Source organism: Geotrypetes seraphini, chromosome 1 (genome assembly GCF_902459505.1).
Source record: "Geotrypetes seraphini chromosome 1, aGeoSer1.1, whole genome shotgun sequence".
NCBI lineage: Eukaryota > Metazoa > Chordata > Amphibia > Gymnophiona > Dermophiidae > Geotrypetes > Geotrypetes seraphini.
This window is the reverse complement of record NC_047084.1, coordinates 394,074,770-394,097,637: the sequence shown is the minus strand read 5'-3', so window position 1 is coordinate 394,097,637 and position 22,868 is coordinate 394,074,770. Positions and strand designations below refer to the sequence as shown.

The 22,868-nt window shown below is 45.3% G+C and overlaps 1 protein-coding gene across 9 annotated transcripts in view; it reads right to left on the bottom strand.

The window, feature by feature from the left end:
- The window catches only part of LOC117347156 (stimulated by retinoic acid gene 6 protein-like), a 422,585-nt gene that overhangs the window by 271,055 nt on the left and 128,662 nt on the right, over positions 1 to 22,868 (bottom strand). For all 9 annotated transcript variants that reach the window (XR_004536733.1, XR_004536730.1, XM_033917677.1 and 6 more), the window contains 2 exons: positions 20,445 to 20,512; positions 12,135 to 12,243 (listed from right to left, as the gene is read on the bottom strand). Coding sequence is in view for 7 of the 9 variants with exons in the window: in XM_033917677.1 (XP_033773568.1) it covers positions 12,135 to 12,243; positions 20,445 to 20,512 (177 nt within the window). In the remaining 2 variants the exon portion in view is untranslated. The remainder of the gene's footprint in view (positions 1 to 12,134; positions 12,244 to 20,444; positions 20,513 to 22,868) is intronic.

Sequence of the window (22,868 nt, the reverse complement as noted above, 5' to 3'; positions counted from 1 at the left end):
ACCGCGAGGCTACTCTCCTCCTTACCTGCACTGCCTGCAGCACAGAGCCGAACGGAAGTCTTCCCGACTCAGTCGCGCGGCTCTTCTCTCTACCTTCTCTGCTTGCAGCACAGAGCCGAACGGAAGTCTTCCCGACGTCAGCGCTGACGTCGGAGGGAGGGAGGGAGGGCTTTAAGCTTTAAGCCCTCCCTCCCCTCCGACGTCAGCGCTGACGTCGGGAAGACTTCCGTTCGGCTCTGTGCTGCAAGCAGAGAAGGTACAGAGAAGAGCCGCGCGACTGAGTACATCCAGCCCCGCAGGAACCCCGTGACCCTCGGAGGCGTCCCCACGGGATCCCCGCGACCCTAGGGGGCATCCCCACGGGATCCCCGCGACCCTAGGGGCGTCCCCACGGGATCCCCGTAACCCAAAAGGGGAACCCGCGGGATGCCCGCGGGTCCCGCGGGATTCCCGTCGTCCCCGTTCCCGTGCAGCTCTCTATTCTAGATGTCTCTGCTGTTCCCTGCTTGCGAGTTTTCTGTACATGTGGGGGGATGGGGAGGAGTGGGTGGGGGTAGGGTTTTCTTTGTTGGGGGGTGGGGGTATGGTGGGTCCGGGGAGGACATAAGAGTTCAGTCCTCCGCGGGTGTTTGATGAAACTGCATTCCATGGTTATTATTGCTGTTGTACTTACTGTTGCTTAATAAAATAGATTTAAACATAAAATAGAGCAGAATGATGTCATAAGGAAGAGGCAGAGAGAAGGCAGACAGGGGATGGGAGGAAGAGAATGATGAAAAGATGAGGAAAGCAGAAACCAGACAACAAAGATAGAAAAAAAAATTCTATTTCTTATCTTTTCTTTTTTTTTTTCGCTTTAGGATAAAGTAGTACTGCAGCTGTGTTCAGTACAAAACTATTTGAGGCTTGTATGGATGGGATAAGATGGTTTGCATGGGCGGGAATGGGGACCGAGCTTACTGGGACGGGGACAGAGTTCATGGGGATGGGGCGGACACGGGGACTGGATGGGCCATTTGGCCTTTATCTGCCATCATGTTTCTTAAGTTATCTGATACCTGTTGAATATCACCACTAGAAGTGGAAATTTCCTTCTAGACACCTCGATACCACACAATAAGAGCCTGTTATAGAACAGCACCTGGGCTTCCAGCTTCAGTTATAGAATACAGTATAATCTCAGTTATGAGATTCATGGTGGGGAAGAAGATTAAGTAGAGGATAAGAACTGTAAAAACGCTAGAGCAAGCATGGTCCCTTTTTAAGGACAAATGGATTACGAGGACCAGCGCAAAGCGTAGAAGTAGAAGGGACACTGGGAAGCAGTGATCACAATATCATCCGCTTCAACATGGACACAGGGGGCAAAACATCGATCCAGAATGACGGCCACGGCACTGAACCTCTGAAAAGGGAATTATGAAGGGATGAGACTCATGGTAGGGAAGATTAAGAAGAGGATAAGCATTGTAAAAATGCTAGAGCAAGCATGGTCCATTTTTAAGGACACAGTCACCGAGTTCCAAAATCTATATATACCGCTTATCAACAAGGGATCCAAGTGGAAAAAGAACGAGGAATTGGTGTGGCTCACTGTAGCAGTGAAAGAAGCGATCAGAGTCAAGAAGACTTCATTTAAGGAATGGAAAAGGTCAAAAACACAAAAACTGGAAAAAGCACAAACAACATCCAAGCAGGTACCATAAGGTGGTAAGGGGGGCCAAAAGAGATTATGAGGAAAAAATAGCCAAGGAGGCAAAAAACTTCAAACCGATCTTTCGATATATTAAGGGGAAACGACACATGAAGGAAGCTGTTGGATGACCATGGAATAAAGGGAGTGCTAAAGGAAGACAAAGCCATCGCCGATAAACTGAACACATTTTTTTTGCATCTGTATTTACCGAAGAGGATATACACAACATACCGGAAGCCGACAGGCTATACGCAGGAAACAAAGACAGGAAACTGACTGGGATGACTCGTTGGTTATAGCTAAATTGGACTACTGTAATTCTTTACTACTTAATATTTCCCAAAAAGAAAAAAGACGTCTTCAAATTATCCAAAATACTGCTATTAAATTGATTTATAACGCCAGGAAATATGACCATGTTACGCCACTATTTATCGATTCTCACTGGCTCCCTATCAGTCATTGTATTCTCTTTAAGGTCATGCTGCTAATATTTAAAACCTTAACTTATAATGAACCTCAATTTATAGCAAGAATGCTAATACCTCATAACACTGTATGCCCACTTAGATCATCTTCCTAAAATCTTCTAGCTATACCTTCCCTGAAAACAATAGGCACAAAAAGATCTGACATGTTTTCTGTAATTGGCCCTCAATGGTGGAACTCTTTACCACAATTTATTAAAAATGAAAAAGATCTCTCCTTTAAAAAATCTCTAAAAACTCATCTTTTTAAAGATGCTTTCAACACTTAATCTTAGACTTGCTTAATATTTACAAATTTTTAACTACCCCATTTCCCTATGTTTTTTTACCATCTTTGTTTTTCCACAAAAAAAAAAGAGTTGTAACTTTTACCCTCCTTCCCCCCCAATTCTAGTTTGTCTTGTTTTAAAAATTAATGTCTTTGGACTTGTCTTTTTATAATTTGACTTTCTATTATATTCTGTACATCGCTTTGCAAACAGATTTAGCGATTCATCAAATATTAATAAACTTGAAACTTGAACTTGAAACAGATAGTAGGGGCAAATGGACAATACTCAGACTGGAAAAGCATCATGAGTGGAGTGCCGCAGGGTTCGGTGTTTGGACCCGTGCTCTCCAACATATTTATAAACAACCTGGAAATTGGTACAACGAGTGAGGTAATAAAATTTGCATATGAAGTTATTCAAAGTAGTAAAGACACAGAAGATTGCAAGGACCTGCAACGTGACATAAACACGCTTGAGAAATGGGCCGCAACATGACAAATGAGGTTTAACGTGGATAAGTGTATGATGATGCATGTTGGTAACAAAAATCTTATACACGAATACAGGATGTCCAATGCAGTACTTGGAGAGACCCCCCAGGAAAGGTACTTGGGAGTAAAGGTCGACAAGTCGATGAAGCCGTCCGCACAATGTGCGGCAGCGACGAAAAGGGCAAACAGAATGCTATGAATGATTAAGAAGGGGATCATGAACAGATCAGAGAAGGTTATCATGCTGCTGTACTGGGCCATGGTACGCCCCCACCTGGAATACTGCATCCAGCACTGGTCGCCATACATGAAGAAGGACACAGTACTACTCGAAAGGGTCCAGAGAAGAGTGATTAGAATGGTTAAGGGGCTGGAGGAATTGCCGTACAGTGAGAGATTAGAGAAATTGGGCCTCTTCTTCCTTGAAAAGAGGAGACTGAGAGGGGATATGATCGAAACATTCAAGATAATGAAGGGAATAGACTTAGTAGACAAAGACAGGTTGTTCACCCTCTTCAAGGTAGGGAGAACAAGAGGGCATTCTCTAAAGTTAAAAGGGGATAGATTCCGTACAAACGTAGGGAAGTTCTTCTTCATCCAGAGAGTTGTGGAAAACTGGAACGCTCTTCCAGAGGCTGTTATAGGGAAAAGCACCCTCCAGGGATTCAAGACAAAGTTAGACAAGTTCCTGCAGAACCATAACGTATGCAGGTAAGGCTAGTCTCAGTTAGGGCACTAGTCTTTGACCTAAAGGCCGCCGCAGGAGCAGACTGCTGGGCACGATAGACCACTGGTCTGACCCAGCAGCGGCAATTCTTATGTTCTTATGGTAGATACCGGATAACTGTTTTTCTGGTTAATTGAGAGTGTGTTAGAAACCTTGTCTAACACACTCTCAATTCCTCCCCCAACCTCCTGCCCCAAAGCACCAGCATTCCTTAGCCACAAAGCTCTCCTTCCTCCCTCAAGCCCTAAGTGGCAGAAGCAAACATCGGTCCTGAGCCGCAAATTTCCTTGCTCCCTCCCTCCCTCTATCTTCTTTACCCAAAGCGCAGCAGTCACAGGCTGCTCCCAGCCAGCCCTGACAGGGCCTTTCCTCTGATGTGTAAATTTACCGTGGCGTAAGTATGAGTGTATCGGAAGTATATGATCATATTGTAAAGTTCAACAGCCAATAAAGAAGAACATGACATGACGACATCAATACAGGGAGCCTGAAATACAGTCATGTGAAAAAATTAGGACACCCACCCCATGAAATATTCAGTTCTTTCTTATAAAACGTTCACATATCGATGTCAAATCTTTTTTTTTTTTAATTTCTGAAAAAGAAAGTGATGTAATTGCAGGTAAACAACAAAAATTTTCCTTGATTTTCTCATGAAACAAAAGATAGCCACAAAAATGTATATTCTAACTGAGGAATAAATTTGGACACCCTAATAGCTAGTGTTACCCTGTGGCTAAAATAACTGCAGTGAGACTCTTCTTGTAGCCTTCTACCAATCTCTGACATCGGTCTGTGAGATTATTTGAGGGATTTCTTGCATGTACTGCCTGTTTCAATGGGATTAAGATTTAGGACTTTGACTAGGCCACTCCAGGATTCTCCATTTCTTAGTTTTCAGCCAGTCCTTAGTGGATTTACTGATATGTTCTGGGTCATTGTCGTGTAGCAGGGTCCAGTTCCATTTCAGCTTCAATTTTTTACAGATGATCTCGCATGTTCCTCCAACACTCTCATGGTGGATTCTATGATGGTGAGCTGGCTGCAGCAAAGCAACCCTAAACCATGACACTTCCACCTCCATGCTTCACAGTTAGTATGAGGTTCTTTTCCTGGAATGCTGTATTTGGTGTACACCAAGCAAGTCCTCTTTTCAGGTGTCCAAATAATTCAATTTTAGACTCATCTGTCTATAGAACACTATTCCAGAAGTCCTGGTGTTTGTCTACGTTCTCTCTGGCAAACTTCAGTCTGGCCGTGATGTTTTTCTTAGAGCGCAAAGGTTTCCTTCTTGCACATGTCCCATGCAAGTTAAATTTGTGCAGTCTCTTTCTGATTGTAGAGGCATGCACTTTCACATCAACAGTAGCAAGAGCCTGCTGTAGGTCCCGTGATGATATTTTAGAGTTTTTGGAGACTTCTTTTAGCATCATGTAGTCTGCTCTGGGGGTCAACTTGCTTAGACGGCCAGACCTGGGCATGTTGGCAGTTGTTTGGAAAGTCCCCCACTTGTACACTATTTTCCAGACTGTGAAATGGCTAATGTCAAATTCTTTCGAGATCTTTTTAAATCCCTTACCAGACTTATAAGCTGCTACAATCTTCTTTCTGAAGGCCTCAGACAGCTCTTTTGATCTCACCATGGTGTTCACTCTCACTGCAGTAGTCATGAGCATACCAAACTAAATGTCTGAGGTTTAAGTAGGGCAAACCTCCTTCAAAATGCTGAGTAACGATGTTCTAATCATGTGTACCTGATGTGATACACCTTTGTTTGATTTGAGCCACTTTAAGTTGGAGGATATGTGAGGATATCCTAATTTATTCCTCAGTTAGAATATACATTTTTGTGGATATCTTTTGTTTCATGAGTAAATCAAGGAAAATGTTTGTTGTTTACCTGCAATTACATCACTTTCTTTTTCAGAGAATTAAAAAAAAGATTTGACATCGATATGTGAACATTTCTTAAGAAAGAACTGAATATTTCATGGGAAGTCCTAATTTTTTCACATGACTAAGTTGGCGTCTGAATCAGGGCTGCGGCCATTTTGAGATGGTTGTGGCACAATGTGGGATGAAGAAAAATTGTTCTCCTTATATAGCTTGACTAAGGAGCAAAACAGGAATACTCTTGTCGGGAGCCAAATTGAGAGGAGTGTACCAGTTTAGAGTGATGATAATCTGAAAATATTAAGGATTAAGATAAGTGGTTTTGGATATTTATATGTAAAGGCACTTTTTGATTACATTGCCACAGAAATTGCTTCAAGTTGTTTACTTGAGTAGCCATGACAAATTAGAGTTTATTATTATGGACTTCCATTTAGCAATATAAATTTGAAAGAAACAAAACACTAAGGGCTAGATTCACTAAAGGCACGGATCCGATCCGATCTGTGAGCGATCAGATCCGTATTTGAGGGGCTACAGTGATCCAGACGCATGCACAGACCATCTGTAGATGGTCTGCACATGCGCTGGACCTCCGTGCTCGGCAGAGCAGGAAACCTACTTTTTTTTTTCTTTGCAAGCCCGTGGTTTTAACCCACTTTAAACCCGTGGGTTAAAACCACGGGCTTGCACTGCGGGGAAGGGCAGGAGAGTCGGGGCGAAAGCAGGAGAGATTCAGGGTGAAAGCAAGAGAAATTCGGGGCGAGAGCAGGAGATCGGGGCTGAGAGCAGACCGGGCAGAGAGCAGGGTGGCAGAAGGCAGGGCAGTTGGAAAAGACCTGAGCGACTGGTCCTCAGCAGTTGCTTATTTTTGATGGGTCAGCCCAGTCGATGTCCCTCATTTTTTTTTTAGTGAATCGCTGCCTGTCTGCATTTGAATGTTGTTCCCCCTCATTTGCATGTGCGGATTGGAGGATGATCGGGACAGAGGTTAATGAATCAGGTCAGAGAGAAATTGGGTCGCAAAGGGGTCGTTAAGTGGAGAACGAGAGAGGAGTTAAAGATAACCCTGAGATTTTGAGCTGACAAGACAGGGAGGAAGAGAGTGTTTCCCGTACACCATAATTCCATATGCAAGAAAATACTTGAAGCAAATCAAACAAAGAAACAAATTATGTACAATATCTTATAAGTAGACACTGTATAGATACAAGGGGGTGCTGGAAAGTTCTCAGTCCAACCAACTTCCTAAATTCTGAGCATTATTTTGCCACTGTAGCTGAAAAAAGTGTTATCTTATTTCGTTAAGTGCCAATTTGCAGAAACAAAATTCTATGTTTTGACATTATTTCAGATCATTGATTGAACCATATTCACATCATTCTCTTCTTGGTTCGGCTGAGAACTTTTCAGCACCAACTCGTACCTTAGATTTTCATTTTGTTGCACCTTGTAAACATAATAATGTGTATTCAAGTTTGATTCTTTAACATAGAAACATGATGGCAGATAAAGGCCAAATGGCCCATCTAGTCTGCCCAGCCGCAGTAACCAGTATCTCTTATCTCTTTCTCTCTCCAAGAAATCCCACATGCCTATCCGAGGCTCTTTTGAATTCAGTCACAGTCTGTCTCCACCACCTCTTCTGGGAGACTCTTCCATGCATCTGCCACCCTTTCTTTAAAAAAGTACTTCCTTTGATTACTCCGGAGTCTATCACCTCTTAACTTCATCTTATGCCCTCTCATTGCAGAGTTTCTTTTCAAATGAAAGAGACTTGACTCAAGCACATTTACATTACATAGGCATTTAAACGTCTCTATCATATCTCCCCTCTCCGCTTCTCCTCCAACATATACAGATTGAGATCTTTAAGTCTGTCGCCATATGCCTTATGATGAAGACCACATACCATTTTAGTAGCCTTCCTCTGGACTGACTCCATCCTTTTATATCTTTTTGAAAGTGCGGCCTCCAGAATTGTACACAATATTCTAAATGAGGTCTCACCAAAGTCTTATACAGGGGCAACATATTTTTTTACTCAACTTAGCATCAAATTTTAATAGATCTGATTCTTTGTTACAGTGGTCTAAGAGATCATTAAATCTCTATTATCACTTACATCTGTGACTGCTATCAATTCTTACACTGACAAGCAACAAAAGTTTGATTACACCAAAAATTATACGAATAGGAATAGAATAAGCTGACACATACTTTTCAAGCAGAAATGCAAAATCCAACATGTCACTTTGGGAAACCCCCCCCTCCAAATTCATACCTTCTAAGTGAGATTTACTAAAAAGATGGCTGAATCTATTAAATAATAAATATTTAGCCCAAAATAAATAAAGATGATAGCCTACAGTAGCCCAAAACAATATTAGTATCAAGAACCCAGTATGGTAGAGTCGAAAACTAGTTGCCAACTTTTGGCCATGACTGTACAGCTAATTCCCATCTTTATGGTTCATTGACCAATGGATTATTAATGCTTGTCATAGAAACATAGAAACATAGAAAGATGACGGCAGATAAGGGCCATAGCCCATCAAGTCTGCCCACACCATTTACCCACCCTCTTAAGTCTACTGACCCCTAAAGTACAATAATTGTACTGTCATTCTACTGACCCGCCAATTCAAGTCCTAGTGACCCTATCCCTTGGCATGACCTCGTAGGGATCCCACATAGGTATCCCATTTGTTCTTGAAGTCTGGGATGCTGCGTGCCTCGACCACCTGCACTGGAAGCTTGTTCCAATGCTCAATCACTCTCTCCGTGAAGAAGTACTTCCTGGCGTCTCCACGAAACTTCCCTCCCTTGAGTTTGAGCGGATGTCCTCTTGTGGTCGAGGGTCCCTTGAGAAGAAAGATATCCTCTTCCACCTCGACCCGTCCCGTGATGTACTTAAAAGTCTCAATCATGTCTCCCCTCTCCCTACGCTCTTCGAGAGTGTAGAGCTGCAATTTGCTCAATCTTTCTTCGTACGGGAGACCCTTTAGCCCCGAGACCAACCTGGTGGCCATCCGCTGAACCGATTCAATTCTGAGCACATCCTTACGGTAATGTGGCCTCCAGAATTGCACACAGTATTCCAGATGAGGTCTCACCATGGCTCTGTACAATGGCATCATGACTTCAGGTTTCCTGTTGACGAAGCTTCTCTTGATACAACCTATCATCTGCCGTGCTTTAGATGAAGCCTTCTCCACCTGAGTGGCTGCCTTCATGTCAGCACTGATGATCACTCCCAAGTCTCGTTCTTCCGTAGTCCTTGTTAAAGTTTCTCCATTCAGGGTGTAGGTTCTGCAAGGATTTCTGTTACCGAGATGCATGACCTTACATTTCTTGGCGTTGAAGCCAAGCTGCCAGATCAAGGACCATTTTTCTAAAGTACGCAGGTCTTGCTCCATAGCATCCTGTAGATTATAGCCGTTTACTATATTGCATAGTTTGGCGTCATCAGCGAATAAGGTTACCTTGCCTTGAAGCCCTTGAGTTAGATCCCCAATGAATATGTTGAAGAGGAGTGGGCCCAGGACTGAACCCTGTGGCACTCCGCTAGTCACCTCTGACATTTTAGAGAAGGTACCGTTAACCACCACCCTCTGAAGTCTGCCACTAAGCCAATCTTTAACCCATGCAGTTAGAGTCTCTCCTAATCCCATCGATTTCATCTTGTTCAGCAGCCTGCGGTGTGGGACGCTGTCAAACGCTTTGCTGAAGTCCAGGTACACGACGTCCAAGGACTCTCCTGAGTCCAGTCTTCTTGTTACCCAGTCAAAGAAGCTGATTAGATTGGACTGGCATGACCTACCCTTGGTGAATCCATGTTGGCTGGGATCCCGGAGATTTCCCTCGTTCAGGATCGTATCTAATTTATATTTAACTAGTGTTTCCATGAGTTTACACACTATTGAGGTGAGGCTTACCGGTCTATAGTTCGCAGCCTCAGCCTTGCAACCCTTTTTATGTAGAGGAACGACATTGGCTGTTTTCCAGTCCAACGGAACTATCCCCGTACTTAGTGAGAGATTGAATAGCATTGTCAACGGTTCCGCCAGAACATCTCTCAATTCTCTGAGCACTCTTGTCCCCATTAGCAGATCGAGTGGAAAGTAACCCAAGGTGACAGGTGGGGCTGCAATGTGTCATGGTAGTAGCCATGTAATATAATAGCAGGAACATCTGCAAATATATCTTTGCCATCAACTGTGTGAGTCGGGAGTCGATCGCTGCAGAGGAGGCAGAGGCAGAGGAGAGCCAGGAGGCAAAAGGAGAGAAGCGGAGGGGAGAAGGCAGGAGACAGTGAGGGGCAGCGGCGAGAGAGAGCTCCGTCCACCCCTCTGACGTCACCAAGGAGCAGAACCGGAGCGCTCCCTTAAAAGGGGAGGGGCGAACAACGATCACTGGTTAGGAGAGCAGCTGAGAGTCGGGAGGCGATCGATGCAGAGGAGAGCCGGGACGCAAAAGGAGAGAAGCGGAGGAGAGAAGGCAGGAGACAGTGAGGGCCAGCGGCGAGAGATAGCTCCGTCCACCCCTCTGACTTCACCTAGGAGCAAAACCGGAGCTCCCCCTTAAAAGGGGAGGGGCCAATGGCGCTCTGCCGTTTGGTGCGCTTCAAAGGCAAGCGTTAAAGGTGCTCACCTTAGCAAAAGCGCCTTTGCAAAAGGACGAGCCACCGCTAAAGGAGACCACAGGTATAGAGGACACAAAGCCGGGCAGACACAGAGGACACAGCAGGCGCAGGCATAGAGGACACATAACCTGGCAGACATAGCAGGTACAGAGGACTCAGAATCAGGCAGACGCAGAGGCACAGCGGGCACAGAGGACACACAACCGGGCAGACACAGACGACACAGCAGGCAAAGAGGACTCACAGCCGGACAGACACAGAGGACACAGCTGTTGCAGAGGACATCCACAACAGACGCGGAGGACAGCAATGGATGCAGCAGACAGAAGCAGGAAGTTTAGCTACCCAGTGTTTTGCACCGTCTGCCATATGTATGACTACTTCCCCTCTGGGAAGCGGTCTTACGTTTGCACTCAATGCGGAGAACTGGAGAGCCTGAAGAAACGAGTCAGACTACTGGAGGGCAGAATACTGGAACTGGAGGCACTTTGTGCAGTGGAGGAGGACAAGCATACAGAGAACATCAAGAAAGAGAAAACCATCGAAGAAGAGGTCCGAGAGCTGGAGAAGTTCATAGAGGAGGCATACAGGGAGACCGTGGAAAATCACCAGCAACAGTGGAACTGCCGGGACACATCTACAGAGAGTGAGGACTGCCAGCAGGACAGCACAGCAGCAGTGGGATCTGGAGGCAGCGGAGGGGATCGACAAGAAGACATGTCCGGTGCAAGCCAACGCCAAGATGAGAGAAGATGGGTATGCACGAAGGACACGGACCTACGGCTGGAGAGATGGACATGCACCGGGGACACAGACCTGCGGCTGGAGAAGATAGAGGGGACAGCAATCGTCGTGGGGGACTCCATTATCAGACAAGTTGATAGCTACATAGTGGGAGGAAGACAGGATTGGCTGGTGACCTGCCTACTGGGAGCCAAGGTAGAAGACATAGTGAGCCGCATCAACAGGATCATCAACAGAATGGAAAAAGACGATACGGCAGTGGTGATCCATGTAGGGACGAACATCGTGAGCAACAGGAACTATAACAGAGAAGTTCCGGATGCTAGGAAGGAAGCTGAAGATCAGAATGCAGAGGATAGCATTCTCAGAGATCCTGCCGGTACCCCGGGCAGATGAGAAGAGATAGATGGAGCTGCAAGCAGTCAACGCGTGGATGCAGCGCTGGTGTGAGGAAGAAGGATTCCACTTCGTGTGCAACTGGACACAAAATGCGGCAGTCAGGCTGATTTTGGGGTTGAAGAAGTTTGATCATGTAACTCCTTCCTACCGACTCCTGCATTGGTTGCCGATGGAGGCACGTGTGAAGTTTAAGTTTGGATGTTTTTGCTTTAAGGTACTATTCGGTTTAGCCCCTAAGTATATAACAGACCTTTTCTCTTTCTCAACCAATAGACATAAGAGAAGCTCAGCCTTGAATTTTGTTTCTCCATCGCTTAGAGGATGTAAATTAAAAAGTCATCATCAACATCTTTTCTCATATCAAGCAGCATTATGGGGTAAAGATCTGGAACAATTACTTATGCTTGCAAATACTTATTATGCTAATACATATCAGTTGTTGAAGTACTTAGGCAGCTGATCTGTACAATCTCTCCTACAATAACTGATATCTAGAGCTGTTAGTCACTAGTTTTTAACTTGTTAGTTCTACTCAATTTGTAGCATTATTAATCATTGTAAACCGCATAGAACTTCATGGTCCTGCGGTATATAAACTGTTATTATTATTATTATTAGAAATGAGGGCAGAAATTTGTACAAAAGTCATTCTCAATCCTCTGATGTTCTAGCCCTCAGGTTTGCTGTAACTAGTTTTCATTGTACAACAGTTTTAATAGGAAAATTTGTATGTCTAGGAGGCATCACTGTTAAAAGATTTCCTTGGTTAGAATACTTACCATATAGAGACAGATTAAGGATAGCACTGAGGTGCCAATCATTCTGCTTGGAAATCTGAAATATGGATCCCACTGATATATATTCCTTTGAAAACATGTCTGTTCCCGTCTGTTAATGAAAAGAAATGGACCACAAATATATTATGATATTTAATACAGAGTATAGAGAGATGTCTACTATAAAGAAAAAAAAACAAAACAGGGTTTGTAGAAATTATTAAGAGCAATAGATCCAGCAAACCATAGTGAGGCAAACTTAAATAATGAGCATAACATAAGAACATAAGAATTGCTATACTGGGACAGACCAAAAGTCCATCAAGCCCAGTATCCTGTTTCTAACAGTGGCCAACCCAGGTCCTAAGTACCTAGATAGATCCCAAGTAATAAAACAGACGAGTGAGGTGATTAAATTTGTGGACAATACAAAGTTATTCAAAGTAGTGAGGACACAGAAGGATTGCAAAGACCTACAACGAGACATAAACACACTCGAGGAATGGGCTGCGAAATGGCAAATGAGGTTCAATGTGGATAAGTGTAAGGCGATGCATGTCGGTAACAAAAATCATATGCATGAATACAGGATGTCCAGTGCTGTACTCGGACAGAGCCCCCAGAAAAAGGACTTGGGAGTACTTGTAGACAAGTCAATGAAGCTGTCTGTGCAATGTGCGGCGGCAGTGAAAAGGGTGAACAGAATGCTAGGAATGATTAAAAAGGGGATCACAAACAGATCTGAGAAGGTTATCATGCTGCTGTACCAGGCCATGGTGCGCTCCCACCTGGAATACTATGTCCAACACTGATCGCCATACATGAAAAAGGACATAACACTACTCGAAAGGGTCCAGAGAAGAGCAACAAAAATGGTTAAGGGACTGGAGGAGTTGCTGTACAAGGAGAGGCTAGAGATACAGGGCCTCTTCTCCCTTGAAAAGAGGAGATTGAGAGGCGACATGATCGAAACATTCAAGATATTGAAGGGAATTGACTTAGTAGAGAAAGGGAGATTGTTCACCCTCTCCAAGGTAGAGAGAACGAAAGGGCACTCTCTAAAGTTAAAAGGGGATAGATTCCGTACAAACTTAAGGAAGTTCTTCTTCACCCAGAGAGTGGTAGAAATCTGGAATGCTCTTCCAGAGGCTGTTATAGGGGAAAGCACCCTCCAGGGATTAAAAAAAAAAGGTTAGATAAGTTCCTGCTCAACCAGAACGTACACAGGTAAGGCTAGACTCAAATAGGCCACTGATCTTTGACCTAAGGGCCGCCGCGTGAGCGGACTGTGGGACACGATGGACCACTGGTCTGACCCAGCAGTGGCAATTCTTATGTTCTTAGATTTATGATGCTTATCCTAAGAAAAAGCTGTGGATTTCATCAAGCTATCTCAATAATGGCCTATGGACTTCTTTTTTAGGAAATTATCCAAACCTTTTTTAAAACCTGCTAAGCTAACTGATTTCACCACGTTCTCTAGCAACTAATTCCAGAGTATAAGTACACATTATGTGAAGAAATATTTTGTCCGGTTTGTTTTAAATTTACATGACTACCATCAACTTATGACTCAGTCAATATTACATTTTATTCATACAAAGAATACTTTTGGTTTTAAAACTGAAATATTCAGTTTTCAAATAAATTCATAAAATTGCCACACTTATCTTAATGAAAGCACATCAGTCCAGCAAAAAAGGACCCCATAGCTGAAATGAGGCATGTTTCACAAATACCGCCTCAAAGACTGGACATTAATCTCTATATGGGCGAACATCCCGCCACCTTACAATTCTACTGCATCTCATGAGACCCAGAAACCTGAAGCAGAAAGATGTTCACCTACACACAAATGGTCCAGCCTTTGAAGCAACACTTGTGAAACATGTCCCATATTGCCAAAGTCAGGATTTTGTTAATGGCCAAAATGTGGCAGAAAAATTCATAAGTTTAATATACTGTACATACTAGGCCCGGATTCTATAAACGGCATCTCAATTGTAGGCAGCCAAATGCGGCCTAACCAGGCAATCAGGATACACGTTTACTAAAAAAAACCTCCCGAGGCAGGCCGCCTACTTTGGAGGCGCCTCCGGGAGCCCAGGGAGGCACGCAAGCCCACCTAAGTTCACCCATGGCTAGGCGTGGGCGTGGCTTGGCCCAGAAGTAGCCTTAGGCAGCCATATGCATCTTCCCAGGCCACCGGTAGATGCATACAATGTTGCACCCAACATGAACCCCCCCCCACCCCGAACAATTGCGGCAGCCTCAGGAGCCAGAGCCTCAGGCCCCTCCCCGGTGCATCCCAACTGCATCGGGGAGGGGAAGGCCCATTTTAGACGATGCAGCTGCTGGGAGAATGGTAGCCACATCCCTCCAGGTCATATCTTTAGAGGTAAGTTTCAAGTTTTATTATAATTTAATTTGATCGCTTATCACGTTTTTCTAAGCGAAGTACAAGATAAAATTTTTTTATAAAAACAAAAAGAGTCATACAACTTAAAAGTATGGGGGAGAGTGGGCATCTCTCCCGCTGCAGGGGGGGCGTTGGGTCACGGGAGGGATTTTAAGGCAACAGGAGAGAGAGGGCACCTCTCCTGCTGCAACGACTGGGTCATGGGGATTTAGGGCAGCAGGCGAGAGTGGGCATCTCTCTTCCTGAATGGCTGGGTCGGCAGAGATTTTAGTGCAGCAGGAGAGAATGGGCATCTCCTGCTGAATGGCTGGGTCGGCGGGGATTTTAGTGCAGCAGGAGAGAGTGGGCATCTCTCCTGCTGGAGGGGGAGGGTGGTGTCGCTACCATTCTGGGGGGAAGGGGTGTTGTGATGCAGCGGAGAGAATGGACATCTCTCCTGCTGCATCACAACACAGGGCTTTCAAGCAGTCTCTGACACTGACTGGCATCCCTGGACCAGTTGCTTTTTTTTTGTTGCCAAAAGCCAACGCCGCTTTTTGAAAATGGCTCAGCATTTTTAAAGAATCCATCGGAGGGCTCATTTCAATGCTGAAGAGCCCATTTGCATGTCAGTGTCGGAGACTGTTAGAAACCTCGCTAAAGATGGAGATAATTCCTTTTGATAATCTGTCGCTTAACTGTGTACAGGCTAAATATCTAAATGGTTACAGGACAATAAATTGGCTCTTAAGGGGAAGAAACCGGCGAGGGAGGAAGTAGGACCGTTGGATGATGGAGACAAAAAGAGAGTGATAAAGGAGCAAAAAGAGGTAGCCGACAGGTTAAACAAATTCTTCTCGTCAGTCTTTACAAGCGAGGACACATCCAGTGTACCGGAACCCGACGTGATCTTCCATGGTGATCAAGAAGAAAAACTGTCAGCAATAGAGGTGAGCCATGAGGATGTCCTCCAACAGATAGATAGATTGAAAAGCGACAAATCACCAGGCCCAGACGGAATCCACCCTAGGGTACTAAAAGAACTAAGAAATGAGATAGCGGGAATACTCCAACGAGTTTGCAACCTATCCTTGAAAACTGGAGAGATTCCGGAGGACTGGAAGATAGCAAAGGGGTCAAGAGGAGACCCGGGAAACTATAGGCCGGTAAGTTTGACATCGGTTCCAGGCAAGATGGTAGAAGCACTGATAAAGGACAGCATCTGTGAGCACATTGAAAAAAATGGGCTGATGAAAGCGAGCCAACATGGCTTCTGCAAGGGAAGATCATGCCAAACAAACTTACTGCACTTCTTTGAGGGGGTAAACAGCCAGTTGGACAAAGGGGAACCTGTAGACATCATTTACCTTGACTTCCAAAAGGCCTTTGACAAGGTACCCCATGAGCGGCTACTTAGGAAGCTGTGGAACCACGGGGTGGAAGGGGACGTACACAGATGGGTCAAACACTGGTTGGCAGGTAGGAGATAGAGGGTTGGAGTGAAGGGTCACTACTCGGGCTGGAGGAAAGTCACGAGCGGAGTTCCGCAGGGGTCTGTACTTGGACCGCTGCTGTTCAATGACCTGGAAACGGGGACGAAATGTGAAGTTATAAAATTTGAGGATGATACTAAACTCTGTAGAAGGGTTAGAACTACGGAAGAGTGTGAGGACCTACAAAGGGACCTAAACAAACTGGAGGAGTGGGCGAATAAATGGCAGATGAAATTCAATGTAGGGAAATGCAAGGTCATGCATATAGGGAGAAAGAACCCGATGTTCAGCTACCAAATGGGGGGATTAGTATTAGAGGGAAGTAACCTTGAAAGAGATTTGGGTGTACTGGTGGATACAACAATGAAGTCAACGGTGCAATGTGCAGCTGCCGTGAAGAAGGCAAACAGAATGTTGGGTATTATTAAAAATGGTATTACAACCAGAACAAAAGAAGTCATCCTGCCGTTGTATCGGGCAATGGTGCGCCCACACCTGGAGTACTGTGTTCAGTATTGGTCACCGTACCTTAAGAAGGATATGGCAATACTTGAGAGGGTCCAGAGGAGAGCGACACGAATGATTAAGGGCATGGAAAACCTTTCGTACACTGAAAGATTGGAGAGGCTGGAGCTCTTCTCCCTGGAAAAGCGGAGACTCAGAGGAGACATGATATAGAAAGTAGAGAGAGATAGATTCTTCAAATTTTCAAAACATATAAGAACAAGAGGGCATTCGGAAAAATTGGAAGGGGATAGATTCAAAACAAATGCTAGGAAGTTTTTCTTTACTCAGCGGGTGGTGGACACCTGGAATGCGCTTCCAGAGGACGTAATAGGACAGAGTACAGTACTGAAGTTCAAGAAAGGATTGGACAATTTCCTGCTGAAGAAAGGGATAGAGAGGTATAGATAGGGAGCTACTGCGCAGGTCCTGGACCTGTTGGGCCGCCGCGTGAGTGGACTGCTGGGCACGATGGACCTCAGGTCTGACTCAGTGGAGGCATTGCTTATGTTCTTATGTTAACACATCTAATCTAATCTAATCTAATCCTTAGGTTTGTATACCGCATCATCTCCACGGTCGTAGAGCTAAAACAGATTATGCTATTTCCATGTAGGGAAGGTCAGGAATAGGGGAGCCAATATAACCATAAATACAACTATACTTAAGATAGTCACCAAGGTGAAAATACTCGGGGTCATATTAGACCAAAAGCTTAGTTACCACGATCAAATAAGTTCACTTGTAAGAACCTGCTTCTATAGGTTAAGGTTGATTAGATCACTAGCCGCTTTTCTTAACAAATCATCATTAAATATTTTAAAACATTCATTAGTCATATCAAAAATTGACTATTGCAACACCCTGTTACCTTAAAAGAAATGCTTAGACTGCAAATTCTCCAAAATACCGCAATAAAGCACAGTTACTTGCCGTAACAGGTGTTATTCAGGGACAGCAGGCAGATATTCTCAACATGTGGGTGATGTCACCGACGGAGCCCCCTAGCGGACATTTTCACAAGCAGACTTGCTTGAAGACCTTCAAGCTTGCGATTGGCCTGCGCATGTGTGCGAGCCCCTCCCGCCCGACCTAGGGCATGCGTCTCCTCAGCGTGTCCTCAGTTCAGATAGCTAGCAAAGAAGCCAACCACGGGGAGGTGGGTGGGTTGCGAGAATATCTGCCTGCTGTCCCTGGATAACACCTGTTACGGTAAATAACTGTGCTTTATCCTAGGACCAGCAGGCAGCATATTCTCAACATGTGGGAGACCTCCAAGCTAACCAGAATGAGATGGAGGGAGAGTTGGCAATTTAGGAGAATAGATTTTGCAAAACGGACTGGCCAAAATGGCCATCACGTCTGGAGAAAGTATCCAGACAGTAGTGAGAGGTAAACGTATGAACCGAGGTCCAAGTGGCAGCCTTACAGATTTCCTCAAGCGGAGTGGCGCGGAGGAAAACAGACGCTGCCATCGCTCTGACCTTGTGGCCCGTGACTCAACCCGGCAGGGAGAGACCAGCTTGAGCATAACAGAAAGAGATACAAGCGGCCAACCAGTTAGAAACAGAGCGACCCAAGCGATTTAGATCAAAAGAGAGGAACAGCTGGAGAGCAGAACGTTGAGGAGCGGTGTACTTCAAGTAGAAGGCCAGCGCACGCTTACAATCAAGAGAATGCAGAGCCACTTCTCCAGGGTGAGAATGGGGCTTCGGAAAAAACACAGGAAGAACAATGGATTGGTTGATGTGAAACTCAGAACCAACCTTAGGCAAGAACTTAGGATGGATACGGAGAACCACCTTATCATGATGGAAGACAGTGAAAGGTGGGTCAACAACCAAGGCTTGAAGCTCACTGACCCGACGGGCAGAAGTGAGAGCAATGAGAAACACAACTTTCCAGGTAAGATACTTCAATTGAGCCCGCGTTAGTGGCTCGAACGGGAGTTTCATCAAGTGAGCAAGAACCACGTTAAGATCCCAAACCACAGGAGGAGGTTTAAGGGGCAGATGAACATGGAAAAGGCCTTTCATGAAGCGGGAAACCACAGGATGAACAGAGATGGGCTTCCCGTCAATCGGCTGATGAAAAGCAACAATGGCACTAAGGTGGACTCGAACCGAAGAGGACTTGAGTCCAGCGCCAGACAAGTGTAACAGATAATCCAGGACACCAGATAAGGAGGCAGATAGTGGCTCCTGCTGCCAAGTAGCACACCAGGAAGAAAAGTGGGTCCACTTCTGATGGTAACATTGGCGAGTGGACTCCTTCCGAGATGCCTCCAGAACGTCCAGCACAGGCTGGGAGAACTGGAACGAGGGCATTAAGTCTCGAGGAACCAAGCCGTCAAGTGCAGAGACTGTAGGTTGGGATGAAGTAGAGAACCTCGACTCTGCATAAGCAGAGAAGGAAAAACAGGCAGAAGAAGAGGCTCCCTGGAACTGAGTTGCAATAGACGGGAGAACCAGGGCTGTCGGGGTCACCGAGGAGTTATCAGAATCATGGTGGCACGCATGGACTTGAGCCTGACGAGAGTCTTCAGAATCTGAGGGAATGGAGGGAACGCATACAGAAACAGGTTCGTCCAATCCAGCAGAAAAGCATCTGCCTCGAGCCTGAGAGGGGTGTAAACCCTGGAGCAGAAGCGGGGAAACTTGTGATTGAGAGGGGACGCAAACAAATCGACATTTGGAGACCCCCAACAAGCAAACACCTGACGCAGGGTCAAGGAATGGATGGACCACTCGTGAGGCTGCAGAAGACGACTCAACTTGTCCGCCAGACAATTGTGCTGGCCCTGAATGTAGACCGCTCGAAGAACTATGTTGTGGCGGATGGCCCAATCCTAGAGCCGTATCGCCTCCTGGCACAGGGACAGGGACCCCGTGCCCCCATGTTTGTTGACATAATACATGGCTGCCTGGTTGTCCGTGCGGACCAGCACCACTCGGTCGCGAAGCAGGTGACAAAAAGCTTTCAGGGCGAGGAAAATCGCTCAAAGCTCCAGCAGATTGATGTGACAAAGGCGGTCGGCACTGGACCAAAGACCCTGAGTGCGAAGACCATCCAGATGAGCCCCCCAAGCATAGGCCGACGAGTCCATCGTCAGGACCTTCTGCAGAGGAGGAGCATGAAACAGAAAACCTCTGGAAAGATTGGAAGAGAGCATCCACCAACGGAGAGACTGCTTCAATAAAGGAGTCACGACAATGAGTCGAGAGACAGGGTCCTGATCCTGGTTCCATTGGGACACTAGAGTCCATTGAGGAATACGGAAGTGAAGTCTGGCAAAAGGAGTCACATGAACCATAGAGGCCATGTGCCCTAGGAGGACCATCAGGAGCCGAGCCAGGGTCGAAGACAGATGGGCCACCCTCTGGCATAAACAAACATTTTTATATTTGAAGAAAACATGAGAAAGATAAGTTGCAACAAACTTTCTTTACTCTTTCATGAAATTTTCCCATGAAAGGTAAGAAATAGCAACAGGGGGCAAAGAAAGTGAGATAGAAGACAGGAGTAGATGAGGAGTGTGGGAAAGGAAAGAGGAGAGGAAAGGTGAGTGTGTGAGAGGATTGTGAAGCACTAAACACTAGAAATCCCTTCTAGGTAAGCGCACGAGTGAAGAAGGATCTTGGGGGTGTAAGGGGAGGAGTGGATGTAGCCCATGTAAGTGGGACTTGCCTTTGGGGGAGGGGCTTATCTGGGGTGGGATTAGAGCCAAAGGAATTCAGGGTTTGAAGGGGAGGTATGGTAATTGGAAGTGGGGATCAAAATTGGGTATCCTAACTGGGTTCATGGGGAGGGGTTTAGAAATTGAAGGGTGTATAATAAGGGGATTGAAGGGATCAGATCACAGAAAATTAGAGATCAAAAAACAAAACCCAAGGGTTAGAAAGCAGGAAAGCAACTTACAGCTCAGGTTTTCTCAGAAGCCTCTTCACATGTTCAGCTTGATGAATCTGCAGTAAACATTTTTCTTCCTGTTTAAAAAGAAACAATGCAGGTTAATATTCAGCTACACAAGTGCCACATTTGTGACCCACTGAGCAAAAAGATACCAAAAGTGGGGTATGTGTCTTATTTATACAATAAGATATTAACTGCACAATTTCAGCCTAAGGAATGGACTAATGACATCTTTAAAAAACAAAATATTTTTATCAATAAAAAAAGTAATTAACTCCAGAAATCACACATCCCACTTTGGAACCTGCAGTTTTTAGGCCGTAAAACATGAAAAACACCAAAATTGTGAAAACATTGCATAGTCCCATCCTAATGACCCTATAGTGCACAAAACTTTCAAACTCTATTATTTGTAACCGCACTCAGTGGCATACCAAGGGGGGGGGGGGGTCGGTCTGCCCTAGGTGCAGACCATGAGGGGGTACTCCCGGAGTCGGTGTCATAGTCCGGGAATTTTGCTGCTCTGCCGGCATCAGGCCTTCCTCTCTGCTGGGTCTTGCCTTTGAATTTTTGTATATGTTTTAGAATGTAACCCCTGATGCAGTCCATGTCAGGTATTTTTAATCACTTGCAATAAAGATTGTCTTCTATCCATTTTGGGATCAGCTACTCTTCTTGCCATCTCCCACATTGTTCCACCATTTTCAGTGTCTTCCAGCGAAGCTTTGCATTTCCCTCTCTCCCTCCCACAACTGGACTTTTTTTCTTTAAAAGAGCAGCAGCAATGATTCCTATTCACTACCTGTGGCTGACACTGAAACCTTCTGTCTGCTGCATTCTGCCCAGGTGGAAATAGTTAGTTGTGTCAGAGAGGGGCAGGATGCGGCAGACAGAAGGCTTTGGCATCAGTCGAGATGCAGGACCATGGACCTTCTCCCCCAGGCCAGCTGTCAGGTGTGCATCATTGCTGGGTGTACCTGAGCCTTTGGAGAAGCTTGTTAGGGAAAGATGTTGGACTAGGGTTACCGACATAGAAACCCAGACACATGGCGCCACCCTAATCTGCCCCCAGCCCACCTTGTCCCGCCTCCCGCCCTACCCTATACTGCCTCCAGCCATGCCCCTTTATGCCTATGGCCCCACCCCCACAAAGTCTCATCTTTCTTCTCTGACCTCTAGGCTTTGTCTGGAGGGCCTCCAAGCATGCAAGGATGTGTGTGTGCGGCCGGAGGTCAGGGCTTTCCAAAACTCAGACAAACTACCGGGTTTTGGAAAGTCTATCTGGACACCCAGACAGTCCTCCAAAACGAGGGCATGTCTGGGTTTTCCTTTACATCTGTTAACCCTATATTGGACCTAGAGTGCAAGGGAGAAGGGAAGAAAGAGAGAGAGACAGATGGTAGATAGTGGGAGAGAGAGAGGAGGTCATGTTCTATGTTTCTATGTTTCTAAGTGTTGAATATGGCAGTGGAGGGGACAGAGGGAGAGATAGTGGTCAATGGTAGAGATGCACAGGAGAGAGAGGGGAGAAAGATCCAAGATTGGATCCAGGGTTAGAAGAGACTGAAGGAAAGATGCTGGACAATGTAAGGGAGGGAAGAGAGAGGGAGAAATGCTGGACAATGGGAGAGAGGAAAAAGAGAGGGAAAATGCTGGACCATGGGAGAAGGGGGGCAAGCGGGATAAGGGACAGGAAGATGCTGGGGGGTGCAGTGAAAGGAACACTGAGATATCAGGCTATTAGGGAGGGGAGAAAGAGGGAGCAGATGCTGACCTAGAAGGGTAGAGAAGATACTGGGAATGGTGGAATAATGTGGGAGATGGCAAGAAGAGTAGCCGATCCCAAAATGGATAGAAGACAATCTTTATTGCAAGTGATTAAAAATACCCAACATGGGCCACATTTTGCCCAAACATGCTATTTATCAATTCTCAGTATGATACTCGTATTCCCTTTCAAAAATCATGGGAATTAAAACTAGGCTGCCGAATACATGCACATAAATGGTCTATGATCTGGTCTAAAACTATTAGGACTATCCCTTCTGCTAACTCAATGCAATCCATGTTTTTCTTACACCATAGAATGAATTGAATGCCTCAAAAACTTCATGTAGCGGGACTTCTCCCGTCCAACCAGTGTTGGAACTGTAAATCACTTCCAGGCACTTTATTACAAATGTTTTTTGAATGTCCCTGTTTACAAACTTTTTGGACTGATGTTTGGTCTGTTATGCGGTTAATCGTTGGCCTACAGTCCAATCTATCTACTAGTGTAATTGCATTGAAATCAGAGGCTCCTTCTATTAAGATCCCTGTGTCTCAACACGCTTTGTTTGATACTTTTCTCATCATTGCTTTGAGACTAATTTTATCCCTGGAAATCCTTTGACTCACTTAATGCGCATTTTTGGTAGCAATCTGTGTTAC